The sequence below is a fragment of the Lemur catta genome, chromosome 15, assembly GCF_020740605.2.
Source record: "Lemur catta isolate mLemCat1 chromosome 15, mLemCat1.pri, whole genome shotgun sequence".
NCBI lineage: Eukaryota > Metazoa > Chordata > Mammalia > Primates > Lemuridae > Lemur > Lemur catta.
In genome coordinates, this window is record NC_059142.1 from 18,868,629 (window position 1) to 18,882,399 (window position 13,771).

Here is a 13,771-nt window from a genome sequence, read left to right on the forward strand (position 1 = left end):
TTGGCCTCCTAAGTGCTGGGATTGCAGGTATGAGCCACCATGCCCAGTCTGTGTGCAGGTTTTTGGTTGGATTGTATGGTAAGAGAACGTTTAGAAATCGCCAAACCATCTTTCAAAGTGGCTGTACCATTGTGCAGTCCCACCCGCAATGAATGGGAGTTCCTGTTGCTCTACATTCTTGCCAACATTGGAGTTGTCAGAGTTTTGGATTTTGGCCATTCTAATAGGTGTGTAGTGACATCTCACTGTTGTTTTAATTTGCAATTCTCTAATGACATAATGTTGAACATCTTTTCATATGCTTACTGCCATCTGTATATCTTCTTTGGTAAGGTGGTTTGTTCAGGTTTTTTGAACATTTTTAAATTGAGTTGTTTTCTTATTCTTATTGAGTTTAAAGAATTCTTTGTATGTTTTGGACATCTGTCCATTATCAAATGTCTTTTGCATATATTTTCTCCCAGTTTGTGGCTTGTCTTTTCATTCTTTTGAAAGTCTTCTGCAGTGCAGAAGTTTTTAATTTTAATGAAGTCCAGCTTATAAATTCTTTTTTTCATAGATGGTACCTTTGGTGTTGTATCTAAAGAGACATTATTGTTCCCAAGGTCATCTAGGTTTTCTTCTATGTTATCTTCTGGGAGTTTTATAGTTTTTGTGTTTTACATTTAGGTGTATTATTCATTTTGAGTTAATTTTTGTTTTTGAAGGGTGTAAAGTCTGTGTCTAGATTCTTTTTTTTTTTTTTTTTGAGACACAGTTTCACTCCGTTGCCCTGGGTAGAGTGCTGTGGCATCAGCCTAACTCACAGCAACCTCAAACTCCTGGGCTCATGCAATCCTCCTGCCTCAGCCTCCCAAGTAGCTGGGACTATAGGCATGCACCATGACGCCCAGCCACTTTTTCTATTTTTAGTAGAGATGGGGTCTCGTTCTTGCTCAGGCTAGTTTTGAACTCCTGACCTCAAGCAATCCTCCTGCTTCGGCCTCCTAGAGTGCTAGGTCTGGATTCTGTTTTTTGCATGTGGATGTCTAGTTCCAGCACCATTTGTTGGAAAGACTAAACTCATTTAATTTTCAAAACAAACTTTGAAGGAGGGAGGCACTGTTATTATCCCCCTTTTGTGGATAAACTGAGGCACAGAGAGGTTTTATAAATCACTCAGAGTAACAAAGGTAGTACCTGGCAGAACTGAGATCTGAACCCATGCAACCTGGCTGCAGAGTCCATGCACACTCAATTCCTATCTATAATAATGCTATTTCCTTCATAGGTTTGTTGCGAGGAATATAGTGTCTGGTACATAGTAGGTGCTCAGGAAGCAGGAGTGATAGTCATTGTCCTACCTAGTCTCCAAGGTTCCACTCAAATGTTATGTTCTTGAAGTATTAATAGCTTCCTCACTCCTTCAGCCAAATAAGTCTTCCATCATAGCACCCATCTTGTCATCCAAGGAATGACAGCCTGGTGAACCCTATTGCGGGCACCTCTACCTGTTCCTCATGTGACAGGACACATCTGAATTCCTTCTGTGTCACCCAGAGTTCCTGGGGCAGCATTTGGCACTTAGCAAGCAAAGTTTGTTAAATTGAGTTTGAGTGGCTTGTTATTCCTTTACCCAAAGTGCTCATCCTGGCTGGGCATGGTGGCTCACACCTGTACTCCTAGCACTTTGGGAGGCCTAGGTGGTGGGACCGTTGCTTGAGGTCAGAAGTTTGAGACAGCCTGAGCAAAATATCGAGACCCCAACTCTACAAAACATAGAAAAATTAGCTGGGCATGCTGGCACATGACTGTAGTCCCACCTACTCTGGAGGCTGAGGCAGGAGGATCCGTTGAGCCCAGGAGTTTGAGGTTGCAGTGAGCTATGATCATGCCACTGCCTCATGCCCAGGCAACAAAGCAAGACCCTGTCTCCAAAAAAAAAAAGAAAAAGAAAAAACCAAAAAACCCCAAAATACTCATCCCAATATGGTCTATTCCTCAGGAACTCCTAAACTCCTAGCTCTTAACTCTGTTTCTGAGTCTCTTCCTCACTCCAGCTTTCCCTGGTCTGTTGGGTTGGGCCACCTTTGCCTGGAGAAGTTCCTGTTTGGGCTGTCTGGGGAGGCAGCTGCCATTGTCTGCTACACCCTTTTTTCTGCACCACCCTACTCAGTTTCTTCCAAATTCTGGGGTACCCTACTCCAACATAGACACTGCCCAGAGAAATGTCCGCTTCTCTCTTTCTCTCCAAATCAAGACTTAGCAACTATCTTGGAGGCCTGGTCTCTGAATGCCCCTTGACCTCTCCTAGAAAGTCTAAAATCTCTTCTTGGGTAGAGCAGCTCACTTGATATGTATGGTGGACCCACGGACACCCTGTTTTCCAAAGAGCTCCTGAAGGGTGTTCATCTTGGCATTGGTGGACTCCTCCAGGAAGTGTCACTTATGGCCTTGGTCCCTGGGCGCTGGTATGCCTCTTGGGCAACTCCACTTTAGGCAGGGGTCTCTCAGACCAAGCCATTGGGAACCTGTTCCCACCTTGGGGAGTGCATTCTGGCAGTGCCACTTTGGACATGGCAGGCAGTACCTGCTCTGGACTGAGCCAGCTAGCGCCATCCAGCAGGGCCTAGCCACCTTGGGAAGAGGTGGCCAGCAAGACTCAGCTGTTTCCTCTAGACAGCACTACCCTGGGCATAGCCTGCAGAGTCCAGTGCCTGCCTTGGACACAGCCTCTTCTGCATATTTATCACGACCCTGGTGCCTGGCCTGGCCAGCGCCACTCGGCACCTTCTGGACATGTCCAGCAGCCTCCAGTGCTCAGGGCAGACAGGACCTCCAGGCAAGGCCTCTCGGACACAGCTAGAGGGGCCTCGGAGCCCAGTGCGGACAGAGTCTCCCAGGGCAGCGCCGGTGCCCGTCTGGCCCGCGTCTGGCGGCGCGCCCGAGCGCTGCCAGACAGGCCGGGCGTTTTTCCCCGGAGCCGCCAGCAGGGAGCTCCCTTTCGGCTCGCCTCGCGCGGTCGCGGGGGGCGGCGCTGCGCTGCGCCGCGCTGCGCTCCAGCCCGGACCGGGCCGGGGCCGCTGGATGCCGCGTCTCCGCTTCTGCTGCCTGCCGGGCGGGCTCCGGCTGCCGGTGAGTGTGGGGCGGCGGGGGTGGCCGCTCTGTGGCGGGCCAGGTCCGGTGGGGCGGCGGGGCGGGCTCCGGCCGGGTGGCCGGGCGGGCGGGCGGCGGGGCCCGCCGACTCCTCCTCCTCCCCTGTCCCCTGGAAGCAGCGGCCCGGACTCCCGGCTCCGGTCTCTGGCGGCGCCGAGGAGCTCGAAGCTCGGGGGCGGGGGCCGACCGGGAGGCGAAGGCTGGGGAGGGACAGCACCGGCCCCTCTGGCCAGCCCGTGGGGCGCGGGGCGGCAGGACAGGGTGGCCTCGGTTTGGGGGGATTCGGGGCTTGGAGGAGCCGAGGTGGCCCAGAGCTGCGGGGTGGGGGCTGCAGCCTCGGGGGTGGGGGCTTCTCGGGGCCAGGCCCAGGCCCCCCTGGTAAAGCGATGGAGCGAGGCGCTGAGGAAGGCAGCGGGGAAGGCGAGCACCTCCACTGAGCCCTTTATCCCTCCCAGCGGCCTTCACTCTTTCACTGCCAGGCCGACAGCGGGCTCCTCTCAGAGGAGCAGCTGCTAGACAGCTGGCAAAACAATGGAGACCCCGCTTCCCTGCGCCCCCTCCCCTTGGGACAGAAGACGGGCGTGGGGGGGGTAGCGGGTGGGGGTGGAATGGCAGACTTTGGGGCTTAGGGAGTGCAGGCTGTCCCCAGTGACGGGCTGCTCACCTCACCTTTCCCTGCAAAGGGGTGGGGTGTGTGTGGGAAGGTCGGACAGCCTGCCTGCCCCAGGCCTCCAGGAGAGACCGCCCTGACGCCCCGCCCTGCTAACCTGTCATGCCAGTTGTTTCGCCAATAGGACGGGGAGGTGGTAGGGTTAGCTGCCCCGCGCCGGTGCCCTGTGTTGAGGGGACGCTGATGGGTACCTAGCCTGCTGAGGAGTGTGGGTCGTGGCCCTGGTTGAGATAAGGCCTGCGGGGACACACCACACATTGGGGCTTTATTGTGGGGGTGGAGGTGGGGGTGTCACCCTGTTGCAAGGCACATGTGTCCTGCTGATTAGTTGGAAAGGCTGAGGCCAGAATGAGCCAGAGGTGGGGGGTGGGGGTGGGGAGGAAGACAGTCAGTTTGTTTTTTAAGCCAGTACTCATTTTGCCTGGTCACTTGGCCAAGGGGGCATGTGTTTGGCGCTGGCCTCTTAGTTTGTGCTTGTGTGGGCCGGTTGGGAGAATGCTTCCTGAGAGGGACTCTCCTGGCTAGGGCCTTCCTGCCCTCAGATTCCCCACAATTATAGAATTGGGTTTCCTTCCCCCGTCACCTTGCCAATGACTTGGGCTAGTTTGCTGGGTTCATTTTGTCTCTTGAAGTCCCTGGCATGGTGGTGGCTGAGGAGACCTTCCTTGTATGTGCCCCTATGGAGTGTGAACTGTAGGAAGTGTGTATGCACTGGGGCCGAGCTGGGAGGGAGGCAAGGTCACCTGGGTGATTAAGAGCAAGAGCACCTTGGCAGGACGTGGAATCCAGAGCACATGGAATCAAGCTGCCTTTCCTTATGCTTACCAGATCTGGAGCCCCTTTCTTGAGCAAGTTGGTGTCCTGTTGTCATGGCAACAGGTCTGGCCTAACATTCCCCACCCTTTTTTGGTTCAGGGGCTACTTTCTATTTGGGGATATTGAAAGTTGCTCTCCTGAGGTCTCTGGCTTCCTGACAAGCCTCCCTGGCTCTTTGTCAATGGCCAGCCACCTCCTCAGCTTCCCCTCTGTCCTTTTGTGATGAGGGCTTTCCAGGAAACATCCTCCTGGTTTCTGGACTTGACAGGACTGGTTATATATAGCCTCCAGTGGAGGTGTGCTTGTCCATTTGGGGTTGAGGGCATTGAGGCTGGAGCCTCAGTCCCAGGAAGACAATGGCTTTGGGGGCAGCTATTGTGTTGGGGGGATTAGGGGAATGAGAAGGGTTGCAGGTGGGGTCAGAGGGTGGGGGTGGGAGTGGTCACGGGCTGGTGGTCACTTCCTTTGGGAGCTTTGGACTTTGAACAGTTGATGACCTGGTGCCTGGTAGCTCCGTGGTGTCTGGTTTGTTTGCTCTCCTGGCCTGGCTCAGGTGCCAGGGCATGTGCCTGAGGGCTTCCTCCTGTGGCCCAGACTTTCCTGAGAGGGCCTCATGTGGATGATGCCCTTTCTGACTCCTGCCTGGTCTCTCAACCTTACTCCCAGTCAGTCTGGGCAGCCAGCCAGTTGCCTGGAACTCCCTTCACTGGCCCTGCTTGGGGCTGCTCACTGAGGGTGCATGTGTCTTCAGAAGTTCGGCCTGAAAACTCTGGGGTCTTCCAGAGGCAGGTACCTAAATGTGGACTGGGTGGGGCAGAACTGGGGCTTACGTGAAAGGGAGAATCCACCCTGCTGGGGTGGAGCAGGGAGTTGCTGGAACTCAGGAAGCCTTGATCCGGACTTGGTGTGTCACCGGTCTCCAGGGCAGCAGGGCTGTTCTTGCTCCTTAAAACCAGAGGTCTGCCCAGCCAGACCCCCTTACCCAGAGTGGATGCCACAGTTGGGAACCAGAACATCCATGTGAGCTGGGTCCTGTCGTGGCCCTGGGCCCTAGGCCTTGTCCTAGGCCTCTCTTGGGTGTGGTTGGGTAAAGCTGAGGGGCTCTGGCCTGATATAGCTTAAAGGTTTGGAGGGATGGGACAGCCCAGCCCACTGTGTGCTGACTGACAGGTTCCCACAGGACTTGGGATGGGGGCTTGATGGAGTTTTTAAGTTCTGCTTTGGGCCAGGCCAAGGGAGTCCTTTAGGATCTGCACATGGCAGCCCCCAACCCCCTTCATCATTGCCCCCTCCCCCCGCGTCCCGCCTACCCAGCATTTTCCAAGGCAGCTTGAATTAGAGGGTGGGGAGGTGCAGAGGTGGGAGCTGGATTGAGGGCAGGGAGCAGACCTGGTGAACCTCCATTTCCCACTCCCTCACTTCCCTGCCCTTTGTCCTGAGGTAGGAATTGTGGGGCTTGTAAATTATCCACATTCCCTTGATTTTTCGAACAGTTTAGAGTCAGGCAGAGGTTTGAGTTGTTGGACTGATGACTTTACTCAGCCCAAGGCCCTTTCTCTCTGCTAGGTACTTTATCGTCATATACAACGGATTATTTTTATTATTCTCTGGTATTCAGAAATGTTGGATGATGGGCTCAAGGTCACACAGCAAGTCGGAAGCAGAGCAGAATTAGGACCTGCAAGTTGTGGTCGAGCAGAGTACCTCTCCAGCAAAGGTTTGGGGTCAAGTCCGAGCTCTCAGGCCCTTGGAGATTTTAGAGTTGAAATAGCTGAGGCCTAGAGAGGGGACGGGACTTGCTCAAGGTCACACAGAAGAGGGTGAGCGCCCAGCGGGCTGCGGCAGGTCCCGCTTGGGGCCGAGCAGTGCACCTGGAAGAGCGGCAGGGGACTAGGCTGGGCAGCTGGCACCTTCCCGCTCTCCTTTCTCCCGGACCTGCGGGATTGCTGCGTTCCGGGGGAGACGGTATCGCAGCGGGAGGCGCCGCGGGGTTGCGGCTGCGCCGTCCGGGCCGCCTGGAAACGCCGAGGGCCGCCGGCTCCCCGCGCTGCTGCGGCGGGCGGGCCGGCTGATGTCATGTGAGAAGCGTGCAGCCGCAGTGAGGGAGCACACCTGGAGCCAGATAAGCTCCGTGTGACCTGGCGGTGAATCACCGGCGCTGCGGAGCTCAGCAGAACCGGCCGGGAGGAGGCTCGGCGGCGGCCGCTCCCCGTGGGGCCGCCGGGCCGGGCCAGGTGCTGCGCGACCCCTCCTGGCCGCTTTTGCGGCGCTCGGTGTGGGCCCGGCGCCGAGATAGGGGCCTCGAGGCTGTCGGAAACGGCCGCTCTGGGAGGTCAGAGGCCAAGGGAGAGAGGCCGGCTCTCTTGGGAAAGTATTTCCTTTGTATTTATTTATGAGTGTGGTCTGGGGGGCGGGAGGGTGGGGGACTGACCTAAGCATCCTCCCACAGCAGCCTAGGCTGGCCGCCCTCCTCTCGGGATGCTAACGTTATAGTTTCCATTTCCTGGGGTTTCTACTTTGCCAGAAGCAGGGTGACCCATTTGAATCTGTCCCCACTTACAGCCACAAGACACCAGTGAAACATATTTTAACCAAGTCCCCCAAGTCACTGAAACTTTTTCAAGACATGAAGGCAGTTCTTAAACTGACGATTGCAAACCCCGTTTACAGATTTAATGTTAATGGGCGGCTTACTACTTTGACAAGACTTTTTTCTTTTTCCTTTTTTTTTTTAGTCTTTAAAATCGTAAAAGTAACGTACTGGAAAAAAGTTGAATCAGTAGGCAGTGCATTAGGTAGAAAACTCAAGTGTTACCCCTCCTCCCCAGAGATGACCACTGATATATGTTTGTAATGGGTCTTTCCAGACTATTTTTAAAAAGCTTGTTGTATATATTTTATGTATTATATATTTATAGTTTAATATATCATATATTACGTAAAATATTTTATGTAAATATTAAAACTTTTTCATTCTGTAAGAAGTAAAAAGCATCTAGAAAAGTAGAAGAAAAATTACACATAATCCCACTACCCATAGCCCCTGGGCTTAAATATATACCCCCCCATCAACTGAATATTCTCACTGTAAAAAATTAAAACAATATAGACAAACACAAGTCTGCTCGACTTTTCTAAAATCCCAGTCTCCTTCACAGGGCATGCATTTTTCTATGCATATGTAATAATTGCACATGATATACGTGTATATATTCACACATACATATATGGTTTTTAAAATTTTAGCAAAATTACATATTATCCTGCAACTTGCTTTTTTCACTTAATATGGTATAGAATCTTTTCCAGGTCAATATATACAAATCTACCTCATTCTTTTTATTAACTGCCCAGTTTTTCTGTCATTTAGCTATTCTCCAGTGATGGACATTCATTTTTTAGACTTACTGTTATAAAGAATGCTGTAAAGATTAGACACGTTTATTGTGTAAATATATCTATAGATGTCCTGTAGGTGGAAATGCCCAGTCAAATATGTACATAAATATTTTCATAGATACCACTAACTTGCCCTCCTGAAAGGTTATACCAATTTTTTGTTCCTGCCAACACATATGAGACTCTCTCTGCTTCCCATGCCCTAATTGATTGATGTTATCAATCTTGATAGCTTTTACTAAACTGTTAAGTGAAAAATAGTATACGTCTATGCTAAATACTTGTTCATGTTTTTTGGACATTCTTTCTTGTGAATCTGAATTGCCTGTCTGTAGTATCCTTGGCAGTAACTATATGGGGCCTCTGGACTCCAGCTAGCGTGATCCAGCTTGGCCATGTGCTCACTGGGTTGCCTTCACTTCTTTGGGCTTTTCTTTCCATATGCAAAGGTCTTACTTCAGTTACACTTGTGCTGATAGTCATGGTGCACTCTATTATCCTCTTTAGGATCCCATTTAGATGGCAAAAAATGTGCCCTGCTGCTATTAGGTACTATTCCTGAGGGCCTATTAGGGGCTAGGCATTGTCTGAAGGGTACTTTATTTCCTACACTTTATGTGGTATGTACTATTTATTATTATCTCCATTTTACAGATGGGGAAATGGAGGCATAGAGGCCTTTAGTGACTTGTCCAAGATTGCATAGCTATTAACTCGATTTGTTTCCAGGTGTGTTACCTGACATCCAAAGCCTGAGCTCTTTCACTAGGTTTATTTGGCTTTATGGCACTTGAATTTAGTAGGTGCTTGATAAATAAATAATTTTTCTCCACATTTTATCACAAAGATCTGCAAACATTCAGAAAAGTTAAAGAATTTTTCAGTGAACACTCTCCATCTCCTAGATTCTACAATTAACATTTTCCTCTCCTTACTTTCACGTATGTATCCCTTGACCCATCCATCAAGGTTTCTTAAATTTTTGACACATCCATCTCAAAGTAAATTGTAGACATCAGTATACTTCACCTCAAATACTTTAGTATATGTGTCATTAACTCAGAGTTCAATATTTGTCTATAGTTCTTTTTTTCTTTTGAGTGAATATTTACACACAATGAAATGCACAAATCTTATGTGCACTATTTGTTGACTGTTGACAAATGCATATACCTGTCAACCCAAACACCTATCAATATATAGGGCATGAACATCACCCTAGAAAGTTCCCTCATGCCCTTTCTCATGCCATCCCCACCCCTACCCCTGAGAAATAACACCACTGTTCTGATTTTTTTCACCATAGGTTAGTTTTGCCTGTCTCCAAGAAGGTGATGGAGCCCAGCTCTCTAGAAAATGGGGGTTGAGGGACATAGGAGCAGTAGCAGCTGCAGCTGCATTATAGATCTGGTCATGGACGGGGAGGCTGCAGGGAACCAGATAGCTCCAGACTTGTGGCTCAGTCCACAGCCAGGCCTGGCCATTATGGGGGTGGCAGTGGGGAAAGGGTGCCTTGTGAACTATGTAGATGACAGTATCAGGACAGCAGTGGTGAGGGAAGGGCTGACATGGCCTTAGTCTCTAAAGGCTCCAGGGTTGGGAGAAGGTTAATAACTAACTTGCATCCGTGAGAGACTTAGATATTTGAATTTTAGAGCTAGAAAAGACCTAGATCATCTAGTCCAACCTTAAGCAAAGTGACAGGCTCAAGGTCCCCCAGCGATTTGTTGGCAGATCCAGGCCTAGATACCAAATCTAAAAATTCTGGCTAGCGCTATCTCCCGTGCTGCTGCTGTGACTGACTTTTATTCCTGTTCGCTGCAATGACTGAGGACCAAGATTTTCCTGAGACAGGGATTTACATGAAATTACTTCTCAGGGACCTTTCGAGCCCAGAGATTCTGGAATTCTAGGGGCTATTTTCCATTGATACTGCTCAGCTATCTAGGCCTCAGCAAAGAGCCAGGATTAGGTAAGGATTGCAGAGTGAGAATTGGGTGTTTTGGTGGGAGATTGAGGCCAAGATACTCATTTGTCCCCTCTGAGTCCCCAGGATGGATTTCTTTTTTCCTTCCCCTCACAGGTGCCCCTGGAGTCATTTTCTAAACCAGCTCTGTTAAGACTGTGCAGGTAGTGGTGGGTGAGGGGTTGGGTGGGCAGTAACCAGTTGAAGATCCCATTTCTTGGTGTGTGGTAGGTCTATGTCACACCCCTATCAGCATTCAGTAGGAGAGAGGCTCCCCATGTTAAAGTAGAGCCTTGAAGAGAGGATGCCAGCTGTCAGACACACCTCCACCCCAAAGCAGTCCAGACCTAGCTGGCCTAGGCCCTTGGCTGTGTCCCTCTTGGGGCCTAGATTTCCTATCTTTCAAGGTATTGTGCATGGAACATTTAGAACCAACAGGTTCAGAGGGAGCCTGTTTTACCAAGTAGAAACTGAGGTTAGAGAGGGAAAAGGGCTCATCCTAGGCCCACAGGGAGCTAGTGGCTGGGCCAGATTTCCTGCCTCTTTCGATGTGCTCTACAACTAAAGAGTACTCTAGAATTGCATTGTCTAATCTGGTAGCCACTAGCTCATGGGGCTGTTGAATACTTGAGATATGGTCAGTCTGAATTGAGATGTCCTCTAAGGGTAAAAATACACACCAGGTTTCAAAGATGTAATATAGGAAAGAGAATGTAAAATATCTCAATATTTTTCATATAGATTACGTGTTGAGATGACAATATTTTGGATATATGACATCAAATAAAATATAATATTACCAGCGTGGGCAACACAGCGGGGACCCATCTCTACAAAAAAATTTAAAAATTAGCTGAGCATGGTGGCAAGGGGCTGTAGTCCCAGGTACTCAGGAGGCTGGAGCTAGAAGATCGCTTGAGCCTGGGAGTTGGAGGTTGCAGTGAGCTGTGCCACTTCACTCCAGTCTGGGTGATAGAGTGAAACCCTGTCTCACAAAAAGTGAAATTAATTAAATTAAATTTAAAAAATTAAGGTTAATTTCACCTGTTCCTTTTTGCCCTTTTTAGTGTGGCCGCTAGAAAATTGCAAATGACATGTATGACTTAAGTTATATTTCTTATGGACAGTGCTGCTCTAGAAAGGAGATGAGTTGGTCTACCAGGAACCACATAGGTCAGAGTGCTGGGCACGGGGGAAGCAATTAACCATTGTACCGGGGCCGTTGGGAGTTCCTGGCCTTGATGCTTTCTTGGGCACTGTCTCTGTGTTGGGGGGCAGGGGGATTCCCTCTCAGTGGAATGGGGAGCCTGGAGGGCCCTGCTTGGTTGTGTGGGGTGGGGGTACACACAGAGGAAAGGCCTGTCCTGGGCCTGGCAAGAGGCCATTACTGGAAGGGGTAAGCTTATAGATCCTGTGTCTGAAACTCTGAGGGAGAGACATTTGTCGAAAGAAAAAATGACATTTAATTTCTAATTAGGTGATATGGCCTACTTCTTGTTCCCTGCTGGTTAGAACAAGAAAGCCTCTCTCAACTCCTCCACACCAGGTTTTTCTCAGTCCCATCGCCAGTTGGGTGTGCAGGGAGTGGGGGAGGTTGGTGCCATAGTTGCCGGTGCCCTGGAGCTGGGATTTTCTCTCAGGCTGCCACAACTTTCTTCCCGAGGCTATATTTAGGTGTTGGTCTGGGGAAAAGGATGTGAGTTTTTCAGGATCCTGTTTATCCAGCAGACCCTACCCCACCCCCACCTCACAGCTGTCCATTCTCTGTTCTGTCTGGAACTTCCCCTTCCTTCCCTCCCTGCTTCGCTGTGGGCACCCAGACCCTAGAAAGAACACGGTATTTGCTATCGAATCCCAGCATCACCACTAATAAGCTGTATGATGACTAACATATACTTAATTTTCTAAGTCTCTTTTTCTCATTTGTAAACTGGAGATAATGATACGTACCTGGAAGGAATGCTGTGGGGTTCAAACGAGATAGTGTATGTAAAGTGCCTGGCGTCATGCCTGGCAAGTGGTAGTCACTAAATACATGTTGGTTCTTCTGTTAGGTAGTGCCTAAGGATGCTGCTCTAGGGACAAGAGCCCAGCAGCATGTGATGTCTGCTGCCTCAGTGGACATTAGCTGTGGGAGGTGTGAGTGTGCTGAGTGTCTTTCCTTTGTTGTGTTTGAATCCTAAATCAGGTCCCAGGTTGGCTTGGTGCCTCCTCTTTCCAGGAGGTCAGGTCTCCTAAACGCTACCTCCAGGCACACCTAACTCTTGATCTATCAGGGATTCAAGGAAATGACAGTCTTTGAAGTCTGGGCTTTTACAGCCTTATCTGAACCTCAAGTTTCCTTGATTGTAAAATGTAATGATAGTACCTACCTACAGAAATGTTACGAGGATTAAATTAATTAGGACAATATTGGGTAAAGCAGAGTACCTGGAGCATAACTGGTGCTCAGTGAGGGGCAGCTGTATCAGTTGGTTTCACCTAGACTATAGATACAGGAAGAGGCTCTGCTGGAATAACTTTTCTTTTTCTGTGTGTTTCTGTTTGCAGCAGCAAGGTGGGGCACAGAGGCCCTGTGCTAAGCACTTATAATCCTCTGGGGGTAACACCCCTAAAAACAGCACCCCCACCATGTTTAACCTAATGAAGAAAGACAAGGACAAAGATGGCGGGAGGAAGGAGAAGAAGGAGAAAAAGGAGAAGAAGGAGCGGATGTCAGCGGCAGAGCTAAAGAGCCTGGAGGAGATGAGCCTGCGACGAGGCTTCTTCAACCTGAACCGCTCTTCCAAGCGTGAATCCAAGACCCGCCTGGAGATCTCCAACCCCATCCCCATCAAGGTGGCCAGTGGCTCTGACCTGCACCTGACTGACATTGACTCCGACAGCAACCGGGGCAGCATCATCCTGGACTCAGGTCACCTGAGCACGGCCAGCTCCAGCGATGACCTCAAGGGTGAAGAAGGCAGCTTCCGAGGCTCCGTGCTGCAGCGGGCAGCCAAGTTTGGCTCGCTGGCCAAGCAGAACTCACAGATGATTGTCAAGCGCTTCTCCTTCTCCCAGCGTAGCCGGGATGAGAGTGCCTCAGAGACCTCAACCCCCTCGGAGCACTCTGCCGCCCCATCGCCGCAGGTGGAGGTGAGGACTCTAGAGGGACAGCTGATGCAGCATCCTGGCCTAGGCATCCCTCGGCCAGGGCCCCGGTCCCGAGTCCCTGAGCTGGTAACTAAAAAGTTCCCAGCCGACCTGCGCCTGCCCCCTGTGGTGCCCCTGCCCCCTCCTGCCCTCCGGGAGCTGGAGCTGCAACGACGGCCCACTGGAGACTTTGGCTTCTCCCTGCGACGTACAACCATGCTGGATCGGGGCCCCGAGGGCCAGGTCTATCGGCGGGTAGTTCACTTTGCGGAGCCTGGTGCAGGCACCAAGGACCTGGCCCTGGGGCTGGTGCCAGGAGATCGACTGGTGGAGATTAATGGGCACAATGTGGAGAGCAAGTCCAGGGATGAGATTGTAGAGATGATCCGGCAGTCCGGGGACAGTGTACAGCTCAAAGTGCAACCCATCCCAGAACTCAGTGAGCTGAGCCGGAGCTGGCTGCGGAGCGGCGAGGGACCCCGCAGGGAGCCAGCTGATGTGAGTGTTTCCCAGGGTACCAGGGGTGAGCGGGGATCTGGAATGCTGGCATCTTCTGTTGTACTGAGGTGGGTGATTGGGGTACCCAAGAGCTGTGGTCAGAGCCCAGCAAGTGTGTAAGTGGGGAAGCCATGCCACTCTCTGAGCGCGCAGGG

General features: G+C 50.9%; 1 protein-coding gene across 9 annotated transcripts in view; it reads left to right on the forward strand.

Annotated features, from left to right (window-relative positions):
* The first annotated feature begins 3,012 nt into the window (after positions 1-3,012).
* Positions 3,013-13,771, forward strand: part of MYO18A (myosin XVIIIA) — a 92,386-nt gene continuing 81,627 nt past the window's right edge. For 5 of the 9 annotated variants that reach the window (XM_045525320.1, XM_045525322.1, XM_045525312.1 and 2 more), the window contains exons 1-2: positions 3,014-3,114; positions 12,537-13,616. In XM_045525320.1, coding sequence (XP_045381276.1) covers positions 12,618-13,616 — 999 coding nt within the window. In that variant the 5' untranslated portion in view covers positions 3,014-3,114; positions 12,537-12,617. Of the gene's footprint in view, positions 3,115-12,536; positions 13,617-13,771 lie in introns of all 9 variants that reach the window. The other 4 variants (XR_006728796.1, XM_045525321.1, XM_045525319.1 and 1 more) reach the window with 2 other exon arrangements.